Below are 12,610 nucleotides of genomic sequence, written 5' to 3' on the forward strand. Positions count from 1 at the left end.
ATGCTGCAGATAGAGGGGCTGCAGGCCCTCTGCATGAGAGTCAGGTGGCCTGAGCTGGGTGGTGGCTTTCCAGATGGCAGAGGGGACAGAGAGCACCCAACACTCAGGATGCCCCGGGGGGACACGCACCCATCCCGTCCCCTGCTCTCTCCAGCCCGCCCGCTGTCTTCAGGATCCAGGGATGGGCGGGAGGGCAGCTGGGCCTTGGAGTTTCAGTGGCCAGCGACCGGCCAGCTCTCTCCTTCTGTCCCCAATACCATGCCAGCACATCTCCATCCTGCTGCAGCCACGACTGCGGAGCCATCATGTGGGCACCGGTGGTCCTCCTGCTCCTGGGTGAGTCCTCCTTCCTGCAGCAGTGGGGATTTGCATGGTGGAGACAGGCTGGGCGGGGTGTGGGGAAGGGAGGTGACTATTCAACCCTCAGATTGCAAAGAGATTTTTAGGGGGTGAGGGGGGGTGTCCTCAGAACTGGGGTAAGAAGAATCTTCTTCCCCTGGTCCTGTGAGCGAGAGGCTCCCCCCTCAGCTCCAGCTCTTTACTCCTTCCTCCTTGTTTTGTAGTCCTACGCAGCGGGCAAGGAGGTGAGTCTTCTGCACCTGCCGCCCCGGGTTCTCCCCACCTGAGGCGACCTGCTGACGGTGCCCCTGCTTCTTGGCCTTTTGGGGATCCTCTCTTCCTTCCCTTCTGCAATCCCTCCTACGTCTGTTCGGAGTCACTCCGGACGGGGCCGGCTGGCGGACCAATAGTTCTAGTTAGCTGCCTGCTGAACGTGGCCTTCCCTGTCCTGGGGATGGCAAGCACCCTCTTCTCGGGGGCCTGGACCCTGGGTTTCCTAAGGCTTCCCAACCTCAGGCTTGTTGGTTCTCTGTCCACACTGCCCCGCCTCCAGCAACACTGGAGAAGCCCGTCCTGTCGCTGCACCCTCCTTGGACCACGATCTTCAAGGGGGAGCGGGTGACCCTGCGCTGTGATGGGTACCACCCCCTGCTCCTGGAGCTCCGGCCCATCCACACGCTCTGGTACTTGGGTCACCTGCTGCTTCCGTCTCACAAGAAGACTATCGAGGTCCAGACCCCGGGGGTGTACCGGTGCCAGACCCGGGGAGCGCCTGTCAGCGACCCCATTCACCTCTCTGTCTCTAATGGTGAGCTGGCTGAGCGTGGGGGAGGGGAGCACGTGTCTCCTCGGGTGACACTGGTTCCCCAGGGCGGGGCGGAGGACACCGCACTCTTCCCAAGAGACAGGAACCCGGGATCCCTACGAAGGCTCTGCGGAGTCTCTGGAGTGACCTCCAGGTGCTAAGCAAGGGTGAGATGACGTCTGCCTGGACCAGAGGGTCTGCTTGCCTTCCTGCATGGCGGAGGCAGACAGACCAGCTCGGGAGAGTGGAGGCTCTGAGGACCTGGGGTGCTGCACAGGGAGTCCTACAGGGATGGGCAGCAGAGGGAGGGCGGAGCAAATCAGGAAGAGTGAGTGTCCCTGCCAGAGACACCAATGTCAGAGGCAGCAGGATGCCATCTCTGCACACCTGAGTTCACCGCAGACTGGGGCAATCACGAGAGGAGGGGTGGGGCTGGGGAATCAAACTCTGGGGCAGTCACCTCTAAGCTATACCCCAACCCCTTTTTAAAAACGTATTCTTATTTTGAAACAGGGTTTTGCTAAGTTGCTGAGGCTGGCCTCAAACCTGTGATCCTTGTCTCGGCCTCCCAAGTCCTGGGACTACAAGTGTGTGCCACCGCACCCAGCCTTTATCAATGTTTATTATCTACAGTGGCATTTACTATGTTTTGGGGCATTTTATTTTATTTTAGTACCAAGGGCTACACTCCCAGACCTATTTTCTACTTTATTTGGAAACAGGGTCTCATTAAGTTGCTGAGAGCCTCACTAAGCAGCTGAGGCTGGCTTTGAACCTGTGCGATCCTCCTGTCTCAGCCTCCCTGCGCTGGGATTATAAGTGTGTACCACCACCCCCGGCTGTTTTAGGGCATTTTAAAGTGCTAGCTATTATGACACACACCCTGGGTAAATACCAGCTGCTGTTGGAGGGTACCTAAGTCTGCCCTGGGGTGTGGGGGAAATTTTCTTCAGGAGATAAAGTTTAAACCTAGATACTCCAGATATGGGGAGGTACAACGACCAGGGTGAGAGCCCAGACAATCTTCTCAGCGTTTGTTGGGCTGGAGCACAACTGTGTGCAGTGAAAGGTGGGGAGGGAAATTAAGGTCAGTTGAGACTTGGTGCTGATGGGTGGCGCTTTGAGGCTGGAACTCAGCCGGAGGCATCTTTTTCTCCTTGATACCTAATGAAAGACCGGCCTGGAGTCCTTTCCCCCTACTCTGAGGCTCCTGCCTGCCAGTTGCCAGCTCTGGAGGGCTGTGGCCTCTGGGAGCCAGAGAGCAGCCCTGCAGGGAGGCAGGGAGGCTGAGGACCGGTCTGCACAGCTGGGCTCTCCTGCTCCACCTGGTCTGTTGCAGACTGGCTCATCCTGCAAGTTCCCTACGCCACGGTGTTCGAGGGGGACCCGCTGGTGCTGCGCTGCCGCGGCTGGTACGACAAGGTGGTGTACAAGCTTCACTACTACCACGACGGCCAGGCGGTGCGCTACTTCCACTCCAGCACCAACTACACGGTGTTGCAGGCGCGCGCCAGCGACAGCGGCCGCTACCAGTGCTCCGGCACCATGCGCATCCCGGTGGAGAGCGCGCCCATGTTCTCTGCCAAGGTGGCCGTGACTGTCCAAGGTGGGGATACGGTGGGAAATCCTGGGACGGGATCCAGGAGGGGAGGGAGGGGCAAGGGCCACGCAGGGGCGCTGGAGGGAGTTTGACCTGCAGCCTGGTTGCAAACTGGTCCCCAACACTCACCCTGGCTTTTTTTTTTTTTGGGGTGGGGGGGAGATACTGGATATTGAACTCAGGACATTTTACCTCTGAGCTACACCCCCAGACCTTTTTATTTTAAAACAGTGTCTCCTTAAGTTGATGAGGCTGGCTTCCAACCTGCGATCCTCCTGTCTCAGCCTCCTCCCAAGTACTGGGATTTACAGGCATACCCTGACTTCTTGTTCTGTGGATCCCGTGTAGAGGGCAGCTCTGGCCAAAGTCCCACCGGCTGGGGAGGGGTCAGCAGCGTTGGACGTAAGGGGGGGGGCACTGCAAATAGCACTAGGGCCGGCTCCTGACTCTCCCGGCGCAGGGCTGGAGCTGGGAATGAGTAGGATGCAACCAGCCTGAAAGGCCTGAACCAGTCTCCCTTCTAACAGCCCACCCCTCGTCCCGAGGTCCGCAAGTTCGCCTCCTCCCTCCGCTGTGCACGCACGGCCTCCCCATCCGTCTTTGGCCCGGGGAGGCGGAGGGCCCCGGAGGGGGGGGGATCCTGGGATGGGATCCAGGCGGGCCGGGGGTGCCTTCCCGGCCCACTCGCGGGCCCCTCGCCCCGCAGAGCTGTTCCCGGCGCCCGAGCTGCGCGTGCTGCGGCCGCCCGAGGCGCCCGGCGGGCTGGCCCTGCGCTGCGCCACGCGCCCGCACCCGCGGAGGCGCGCCACGCCGCTGCAGTTCGCCTTCTACAAGTACAGCCGCGCCGTGCGCCGCTTCGACTGGGCGGCCGAGTACGCCGTGCCCGCGGCCGAGGCGGACGAGCTGGAGTCGTACTGGTGCGAGGCGGCCACGCCGTCCCGCAGCGTGCGCAAGCGGAGCCCCTGGCTGCAGCTGCCCGGGCGCGGTGAGCCGCGGGGCGGGGCGGGGTCTGCGGCGCCCCCTGCCGGCCGCCCTCACCGGCGCCCCCGCCTCCGCCCCGCAGGCGCCGCGCCGGCCCCCGCGCCCACCTCCGCGCCCCCCCGCCAGCCGCTGTCCGTCCGCAAGGCCGCGCCGGCCGCCCCCGCCACCGGCCCCAACGCCACCGCCTGCCCCGGGCCCCCGGCCCTGCGGCCGCCGGCCCCCAGGCCCGACGTGGACCTGCTGCTCCGGGAGCTGCAGCTGCTCGAAGGCCTGCTGAGCCGGGTGGTCCGGGAGCTGGGCACGCCGCAGACCCTGCCCGAGGGCTCCGACAGCGCCCCGACCCCGGGGACCCCGGGGACCCCGGGGGCCCCGGGGGCCCCGGGCAGCTGAGGAGCCCCCGCCCGGCCCGCTGCCTCCCTAGTGCCCCTGGCCGCCCCATCCCACGCCGGGGTGGTGAGCCGGCGCCGAGGGCGGCGGCAGGGGGGGGACCCCAGGGGCCCCTGCACGGGATGCGGTGGGGAGGAGGAACCCGGGTTTCCTTCTTGCCACTGACCTTGGGGAGTGGATGCAGTCACCCGCAGCGCTTCACGTAGCTTAGGGAGTAGGCAGGAGTGGGCATTGCAGCACCAGTGATTTTGTGTGTGTGATTAAATTCATTGAGGTTACTGAAAGCTTTAGACTATTTTAGAGTCCAAGTGGGATTAGTGGATTTACTCTCCTGTGGGTATTAAAGACTTTCAGCCGTCTTACGCGTGAGTTTGGATCCTTGAAGTCCTGGGTTCTATTTATTTATTTGTTTTTTTTTGGGGGGGGGTTACTGGGGATGGAACCCAGGGGCATTCTACCTCCGAGCTACACCCCCAGCCCTATTTTTTTATTCTTTATTTTGAAACAGGGTCTCATTGAGTTGCAAAGGGCCTCACTAAGTGGCTAAGGCTGCCACTACACCCACCTGCATTTATCTTCTCTAAAAACCACTTCCAAGCCGGGTACGGTGGGCACGATTTCCACCCCAGCACTCAGGAGGCTGAGACAGGAGGATCGTGGTTCGTGAACAGACTCAGCTACTTACTGAGGCCCTTTGCAACTCAGCGAGACCCTGTTTCAAAATCAAGAATAAAAAATCGGACTGGGGATGTAGCTCAGAGGTAGAATGCCCCTGGGTTCCATCCCCAGTGCTGCAAAATAAACAAAAATAAGCAGGGCATGGTAACACATGCCTATAATTCTAGTACTTAGGAGGCTAAGAGAGAAGAGTGCAGGTTTGAGGTGAGGCTCTCAGCAACTTGGTGAGACCCTGTTTCTAAATTAAAAATGTGCTGGGGACGTAGCACAGAGGTAGAGGGCCCTGGGTCCCATTCCCAGTACCACAGCATCTCGTGTCTCCGTGTCAGCTCTGCTTTTGGAGATACAGCTGTGTGCCCGGCCAGCAATGGCCGGTGTCAAGCCGCCCTTAAGAAGCACATGCAGCCTCCCTACACTGGACCTGTGTTTTAGGACTGTCGGCCAACTGGGCTGATTCCCCACCTGCCCCTCCGGTCCCACCACCTGCAACCACCAGGGCTGTTGTCTCTAGAAAGTTCTTTCAAGATGCTCTTGTCCATTTTGTAAATATTGATGCTGGTCAGGTGTGGTGGCGCACGCTTGTCATCCCTGCACTTGGGAGGTGGAGACAGGAGGATCGCGCTGGCTCGAAGCCAGTCTTGCTGGCTTAAGAGACCCTGTTTCCAAATAAAAAAAATATAAAATAGGTCTGGGAGTGTAGCCCGGAGGTAGAAGGGTTTCCAGGAACCCCAGTACCACCAAAAAAATAAAAAATAAAAAATAATAAAATAAAAATAAATAAAAGCTGGGAAGGTGGCGCACACTTGTAATCCCAGCATTTGGAGGCTGAGACGGGAGAATCGTGGTTCACAGCCAGCCTCAGCTACTTAGTGAGGCCCTCTGCAACTCAGTGAGACCCTGTTTCAAAATAAAAAATAGGGCTGGGGGTGTCACTTGGAGGTAGAACGCCCCCTGGGTTCCATTTCCCAGTGCAGGGGGCGGGGGGGGGGAGAAAAAGAATTAACAAAACAGGACACACATCCTGGGCTGTAGGAAAGAAAACTTTCAAGTGTCTAGAGAGAAAGTTATGCGTGGGCCTGCAGGTCACTAGGGGAAGCTCTCAAGATACCTCAGAGGCCCTAACAAATCTGAAGGGAATTGAAGGCTGCTTAGTTCAGTTGAGGACTGATTCCTGGAGACAGTTCTAGGTGGCAGCCGGGCAGGGCTGCGGCCCTCAGGATCTCCCGGGGAGGCCTGCCCCGTCTTTAGAGGTTCTGAAGATTAGAAACCTCGTCCTTCCATATAATGAGCGATGCGATTTTGAGGGGCTTTCTACTCACTGTCACCCAGGGTTACACAGAACACTGCGGCAAATTGAATTCCTCATTCTCTTGAGAATCCATTGGCTAAAGATGCAGCCCATGCTGCGGTTTCCTTCCCTTTTCTTTGATTTTCTTTTCTGTGTGTGTGTGTGTGTGAGACTGGGGATCAAACCCAGGGGTGTTCTCCCTCCAAGCCCTTTTACTTATGTTTTTGTTTTGAAACAGGGCCTTGCTGAGTTGCCAAGGGCCTTGCTGAGTGGCTGAGACTGGCCTCGAACCTGAGATCCTCTTGTATCAACATCCCAAGTACTGGGATAGGTTTTCTTTAAAATATACTTTTTCCCTATTTTTCAGGGTTTTCAATTCTTCCTAACATGGAATCCCTTCTCCATTCTGCCTTTTTTCAAACATGTCTCTAATTGCTTTCTGTCTTTGGTTTAAAATGTGAGACCTAGCTGGGTGTGGTGGCATATGCTTGTAAATCTAGTACTTGGGGGGGCTGAGACCGGAGGATCACAGATTCTAAGCCAGCCTCAGCTACTTAGTGAGGCCCTCCACAACTCAGTGAGACCCTGTTTCAAAATAAAGAATAAAAAATAGGGCCAAGAGGTGTAGCTCGGAGGTAGAATGCCCCTGGGTTCAATCCCCAGTACCGCAAAATAATAAATAAAATAAATAAATAAATAAATAAATAAATGAAATGAAATGAAGTGAAACCCTTAGCTGACAGCCATTCCTCAGAAGGGTGTGCCTGCGGAGAAGGCACAGGAAAGCAGTTTATTTTTATCTTTTACAACTAAGCAATTGCACTTGTGACAGGGTGGAAAAAATTATATCTCAAACTACAAAAGGCTGAAGTCACGAGGCTGAGCTCACACAGGAAGAGGTGAAGGGCCAGCGGCCTGGACTTCGGATCCTGAGATCACATCTAGGGTCAAGGAGAGTGAGAGGATTCTCGGATTTGCGAGGAACCTCCTTTGCTGTGATTCTCCCTACAGTGGGGGAGTGTAGGAGCAGCTTCTCCTCCCCCTCCTCCCTTCCCCTCCCCCTCTGTCCTCCCTCTCCTTCTCTTCCTATCACCCCCTCCTTCTTCTTCTTGTACTGGGGTTGAACCCAGGGACATTCTACCTCTACATCCTACACCTCCAGCCCTATTTCATTTTTATTTTGAAACAGGGTCTCCACAGTTGCAGGGTCTCCACAGGGTCTTACGACATTGCTGAGGCTGGCCTCAAACCTGTGATCCTCCTGTCTAAGCTTCCCAAATACAGATATTGAAAGTGTGTACCACCATGTCCTGCTAGCTCTATGCTCTTCTTTATTTGAAAAAAAAATTATTTTGGAGCCGGGCGTGATGGCGCATGCTTGTAATCCCAGTACTGGGTAGGCTGAGACAGGAGCATTGCAGTTCGTGGACAGCCTCAGCTACTTAGGCCCTCCGCAACTCAGTGAAACTCTGTTTCAAAATAAAGAATAAAAAATAGGGCAGGGGGTGTAGCTCAGAGGTCAATGCCCCTGGGCTCCATCCCCAAACCTGCAAATAATAATAAAATAATAACAATAATAATAATAACTTTTTATAGAAAACATTCAGTTCTACTTTCGGATGATAAACACTGAATTAGGAATTTAATATACAGCCTGCCAGGCCTTTGTAAAAAAGAGTTTTCTAAATATAAGAGTGGAGTTGGGTGTGGTGTGCACGCTTGTAATCTCAGAATTTGGGAGGCTGAGACAGGAGGATCGCGGTTCACGGACAGCCTCAGGTACTTAGTGAGGCCCTTTGCAACTCAGTGAGACCCTGTCTGAAAATACAGAATAACAAATAGGGCTGGGGGTGGATCTCAGAGGTAGAATGCCCCTGGGTTCCATCCTTAGTACTGCAAGAAAAGTAAAGTTATTTCTTGATTGTCGTGGGTCCCTTCCACACTGTTTGGATCCAGCTCCAGCTATGCACCTTGTCCACAGAGACCTGCTTGATAGCTTAGGGGAGGTGCACAGTCTCCCCTGTCTCTGCCTCCCCAGCAGCCCTGCAGAGAGAAGCAGAGGCTGCGCGAGGCCAGCGGCCTTGGGGAGCACGTGGAGACCAGCGGACACTGCCTGTTCACGAGCATCCCTGGGCCACTGTTTTGGATGGAAGAAGCTTTGCAGGTCTGACCGGCTGAAGGTTCGGAGCGGGTTCGCTTGGACGGCTTGCCCTTAGGCGCCCCGGTGCTCTGGAAGGGCTTCTGGGCTCCTCTGTGGCCAGATGTGGCTAAGTCTGTGAGGGGCTGCGACTCCCTGTGGGGCTGATGTGGCCGGAGGGAGTGCACAGGAGGCCCAGGTGCTGCAGAGCCTCAGAGGAAGGCTCCTGAGCTCATCACAGAAGAGGCACATTTAAGAGCCTCTCTCCCTCCCTCCTTTCTGCCTTCCCTCCTTCCTTCCTTCCCTCTTTCCTTGTCTGTCTGTCTGTCTGTCTGTCTGTCTGTCTGTGTTCTCTCTCTCTCTCTTTCTTTACAGCACTGGGTGGGTTGGAACCCAGGGGCATTCTACCTCTGAGCTACACCCACAGCCCTATTTTTTTTTCTTTCTTTTTTTTTTTTTTGAAACAGGGTCTCACTGAGTTGCAAAAGGGCCTCACTAAATAGCTGAGGCTGTCCATGAACCATGGATCCTCCTGTCTCAGCCTCCTGAATGCTGGGATTACGAGAATGCTGGTTTCTCTTCTTTCTTTCTGTACTGGGGCTTGAACCCATGGGCATTCTACTTCTGAGCTACACCCCAACCCTTTTTTACTGTTTTTTTTTCCACTCTGAAACAAGGTCTTGCTAAGGTGCTGAGGGTCTTGCTGCACTGCTGAGGCTGGCTTCAAACCTGCATGCCTCCTGTCTCAGCCTCCCTAGTACTGGATAACAGGCAAGCAGCATGTCTGGCCCGAGCTCTGTCTACAGCTCGCTGGACTAAGGCAGTGGGAAAGCTCTGGAGTCCATTCCAGCAGGGCAGGGACCGTGGCATTCTCCAGACTGTGCTTGTTTGGGGGAAACGGAAGGAGAGGGAGCGTGCAAACCCAGGTCTGGAGTCGAGAACATCTGTGGTCTCCTCGGCCACACTCATCTGACTCTGTTTACCAGAGTCTCCCTGAGCCAAAACAGGAACCCAGAGATGATCTGAGCACCCGCAGGCTGAGGGAAGCCACGGTGTAGTGTGGTGTGGTGTGGTGGACGGGCTGGGCCGGGCCGGGCTGGGCTGGGCCCCAGGGCATTCCACTCCCAGCCATTTTAATTTTTTGTTTTCAAACAGAGTCTCACTGAAGTGCGGAGGGCCTTGCTCAGTGGCCGAGGCTTGCCTCAAATCCATGATCCTCCTGGCTCAAATCCCCAGGACTGGGTTACACCCCTTTGGCCATAGGTGTCCTTTAGGGAAGCGTGCCACACATTTACACAGACAGAGACCCCCAAATTCATAAGTGGACTTGGGGGTGCGGTTGTGGCTAGCCCTTGGCCCCCAGTGCTCCTGGCTCAGGAGTGTAGGGAGGCCTTGTTTAAAAATAAAGGCAAATAGAGCCGGGCGTGGTGGCGCACGCTTGTAATCCCAGCATTCTGGAGGCTGAAACCAGAAGATTGCTGTTCGTGGACAGCCTCGGCTACTTAGTGAGGCCCTCCACAACTCAGTGAGACTCTGTTTAAAAATAAAGTATAAAAAATAGGGCAGGGGGTGTAGCTTGGAAGTTGAATGCCCCTGGGTTCCATCCTGAGGCCCCCACACACAAAAATAAATAAAGGCAAAATATGGCTGGGGGTGTAGCTCAGAGGTAAATGCCCCTGAGTTCAATTTCCAAATTGGGGGGGGGGAGATGTAGAGAGAGGTAGAGAGGTAGGTGGGTAGGTGGGTAGATAGATACACAGATATAGAGAGACATTCTGGGCCTGAGGGAAAAGCAGAAGTTGGCCCGGGCTGTGACGGGACTTGGCGGCCAAGAGAAGGGGACATGGCAGCTTGCTCAGCAGAGCCAGGCACTTAGAGTAAACATGTTTAGAGATGACTCAGAAACCACACATGTGACTAAGCTCTAGGAGCCAGAAGACTTTTGGGAAACCACCATGGTACGAGAAGCCTGGCTGGGGATGCAGACCTTCACATGACCGGCCAGGCTGCGCAACACGGGCGCCTTCTCTCCATGCAATCTCAAAGCGGTTGCAGGAACACCTGTCTACTCCATGCTTAACAGGACAGCAGACGCCCCCGTAATGACAAGCGATAAAAAGGCTGAGGGTGTGCTCTGGAGGGAGGTGCCCGGGGGTTCAGTCCGACAGTATCACACACGCATGCACACATGCACACAGGAAGAAACAGAGCTGGGCACAATGGTGCACACCTGTAACTCCAGTGCCTGGGAGGCTGAGGCAGGAGGATCATAAGTTTGAGGCCAGCCGCAGCACTTAGTGCGACCCTTGGTTATGTAGAAAGACCCTGTTTCAGAATGAGAAATAGAAATGGCTAGGGTGTAGCTCCGACCAATCCTAGGAAAAAGAGGCTTTTCTCCTCGCCCTGACCTGAAGCCACCAGCCCTCCCTACAGGTGGTGCGGGCATCTTTTAATCTTCCCCTCAGAAAGGTGTGCAGAGAAACATCGCTGGTAAAAAGGCAAATGGCGCCACCTAGTGTCCCTGGGCACAAGACGCTGCCGGGAAGGAGGCGCAGTACCTCTTCTACCTGTCCTGGGGGAGCCAGGGAGAAGAGACTCTTCCTTCCAACAGAGGGCCGGTCATCAGGTAGGGAATGACTGGGATAATAAAATATTGGAAGCCGGCGCGGTGGGCACGCTTGTGATCCCGGCGCCTGGGAGGCAGAGACAGGAGGATCGCACAGGTTTGAAGCCAGCCGTGCTGGCTTAAGAAACTGTTTCCAAATAAAAATAATATGAAAATAGGTCTGGGAGTGTAGCCCGGAGGTAGAAGGGCTTCCAGGAACCCCAGTATCACCAAAAACTTTATATTATAGGTAGTATGAAGCATTTAATTTTTTTCACTACTGCAGATTGAACCCAGGGACATTTTACCTCCAAATTATACTCTCAGCCTTATTATTATTTTTTTGGAAACAGTATCTAGCTACATTGCTAAGGCAGTCCTCAAACCTGTGATCCTCCTGTTTCAGCCTCTCAAGTACGAGGGTCATAGGTATGCACCACCATGCCTGGCCATAGTTGTAAGAGCTGCCTAATCTTTCACTGAGTAGATATAACAACTCTCTTAACCTGTCTGTGCCTTGCGGTGGCTTTGGTGCACCCCGCTGCTTGCGGTCTTAGCCAGTGGGTGCATGTTGGCTGTCACTGAGACCATTCTTAGGCACCCGTCGCCTCATGAATTCCCAAGGTGGGCTCAGACATGGAGGAGCCAGTATGCAAAGTGAAGGCTTATTTTAGCGCAGGGACCCCGGTAACGAGCAGTGAAGGAGCGGGGCGCAGTGGCGCAGGCCTGCAATCCCAGCCCCAGGGAGGTGGAGATAGAAGGATCGCAGGTTCAAGGCCAGCCGCAGCAGTTTAGTGAGGCCCTGTTTCGCCCCTGCAAAGAGGCAGACAGAGAAAAAGTGCTTTTAATTCTGTGTCGCCAAATGGCGTGGCCTCAGCGAATCCCCCTCTTCTTCCCTTCTCTCTCTGGTTACCATGGAAAATGGCTATCTTCCATTTGTCTCCAGATCACTGATGTGGGAATAAATAAATAGGTAGAAAGGAGGGGAAAGGCCAGGCGTGGGGGTGCAGGCTCGTCATCCCAGCACTCGGGAGGTGGAGGCAGGAGGATCGCCGTTCACGGACAGCCTCAGCTACTTAGTGAGGCCCTCCGCAACTCAGTGAGACCCTGTTTCAAAATAAAGAACAAAAATAGGGATAAAGGTATAGCTTGGAGGTAGAATGCCCCTGGTTTCCATCTCCGCAAAATAAATAAATAAATAAATAAATAAATAAATAAATAAATAAATGGGGTGGTGGTGGTCATAGAGGAGAGATAATAATGCTTCTTAGGCACTGAAACGTGTTTCACTTGAAACACATGAAATGATGCTGAGGGCTTCTGATGGGGCCTTCATCATTCACCTTTGGGCTCGGTTGCTCCTGCTGCCCCTCCCCTGAAGTCCTGTGTTGGGAGGGATATCCTTCACCATGAAGTATGGAGGGCTTAGGGTCTTTTTTTTTTTCCTTCAGTTCTGGGGATGGAACCCAGGGGCATTCTACCCCCGAGCTACACCTCCAGCCCTATTTTTATTCTTTATTTTGAAGCAGGGTGTCACTGGGTTGCAAAAGGCCTCACTAAGTAGCTGAGGCTGTCCGCGAACCGCGATCCTCCAGTCTCAGCCTCCCAAATACTGGGATTACAAGCGTGCGCCACCACACCCAACTTTTAGGGTCCTTCTGGATTGCCAGGTCTAAGTGATAGGCGGCCACATGGTCCTCCGACCTCGCGGTGGCGCCACAGCCCTGGGGAGGGACGTTCTAGCCTGCGACCACTTGATGGTAGACCTGGGGAGGCTGCTCTAGGCCGCA

At 55.0% G+C, this 12,610-nt stretch overlaps 1 protein-coding gene across 1 annotated transcript; it reads left to right on the top strand.

The window, feature by feature from the left end:
• FCRLB (Fc receptor like B) lies at nt 1-4,115 on the top strand (the record flags this gene model as incomplete). Its single annotated transcript, XM_080691522.1, has 6 exons — nt 1-44; nt 155-336; nt 564-584; nt 893-1,147; nt 2,484-2,750; nt 3,451-4,115. 6 exons carry the CDS (start codon nt 1-3, stop codon nt 4,113-4,115), a joined length of 1,434 nt encoding a protein of 477 aa, XP_080547648.1.
• Nucleotides 4,116-12,610: the final 8,495 nt, after the last annotated feature.

Source organism: Muscardinus avellanarius (assembly GCF_963383645.1).
Source record: "Muscardinus avellanarius genome assembly, chromosome: 3".
In the NCBI taxonomy this organism is placed as follows: Eukaryota; Metazoa; Chordata; class Mammalia; order Rodentia; family Gliridae; genus Muscardinus; species Muscardinus avellanarius.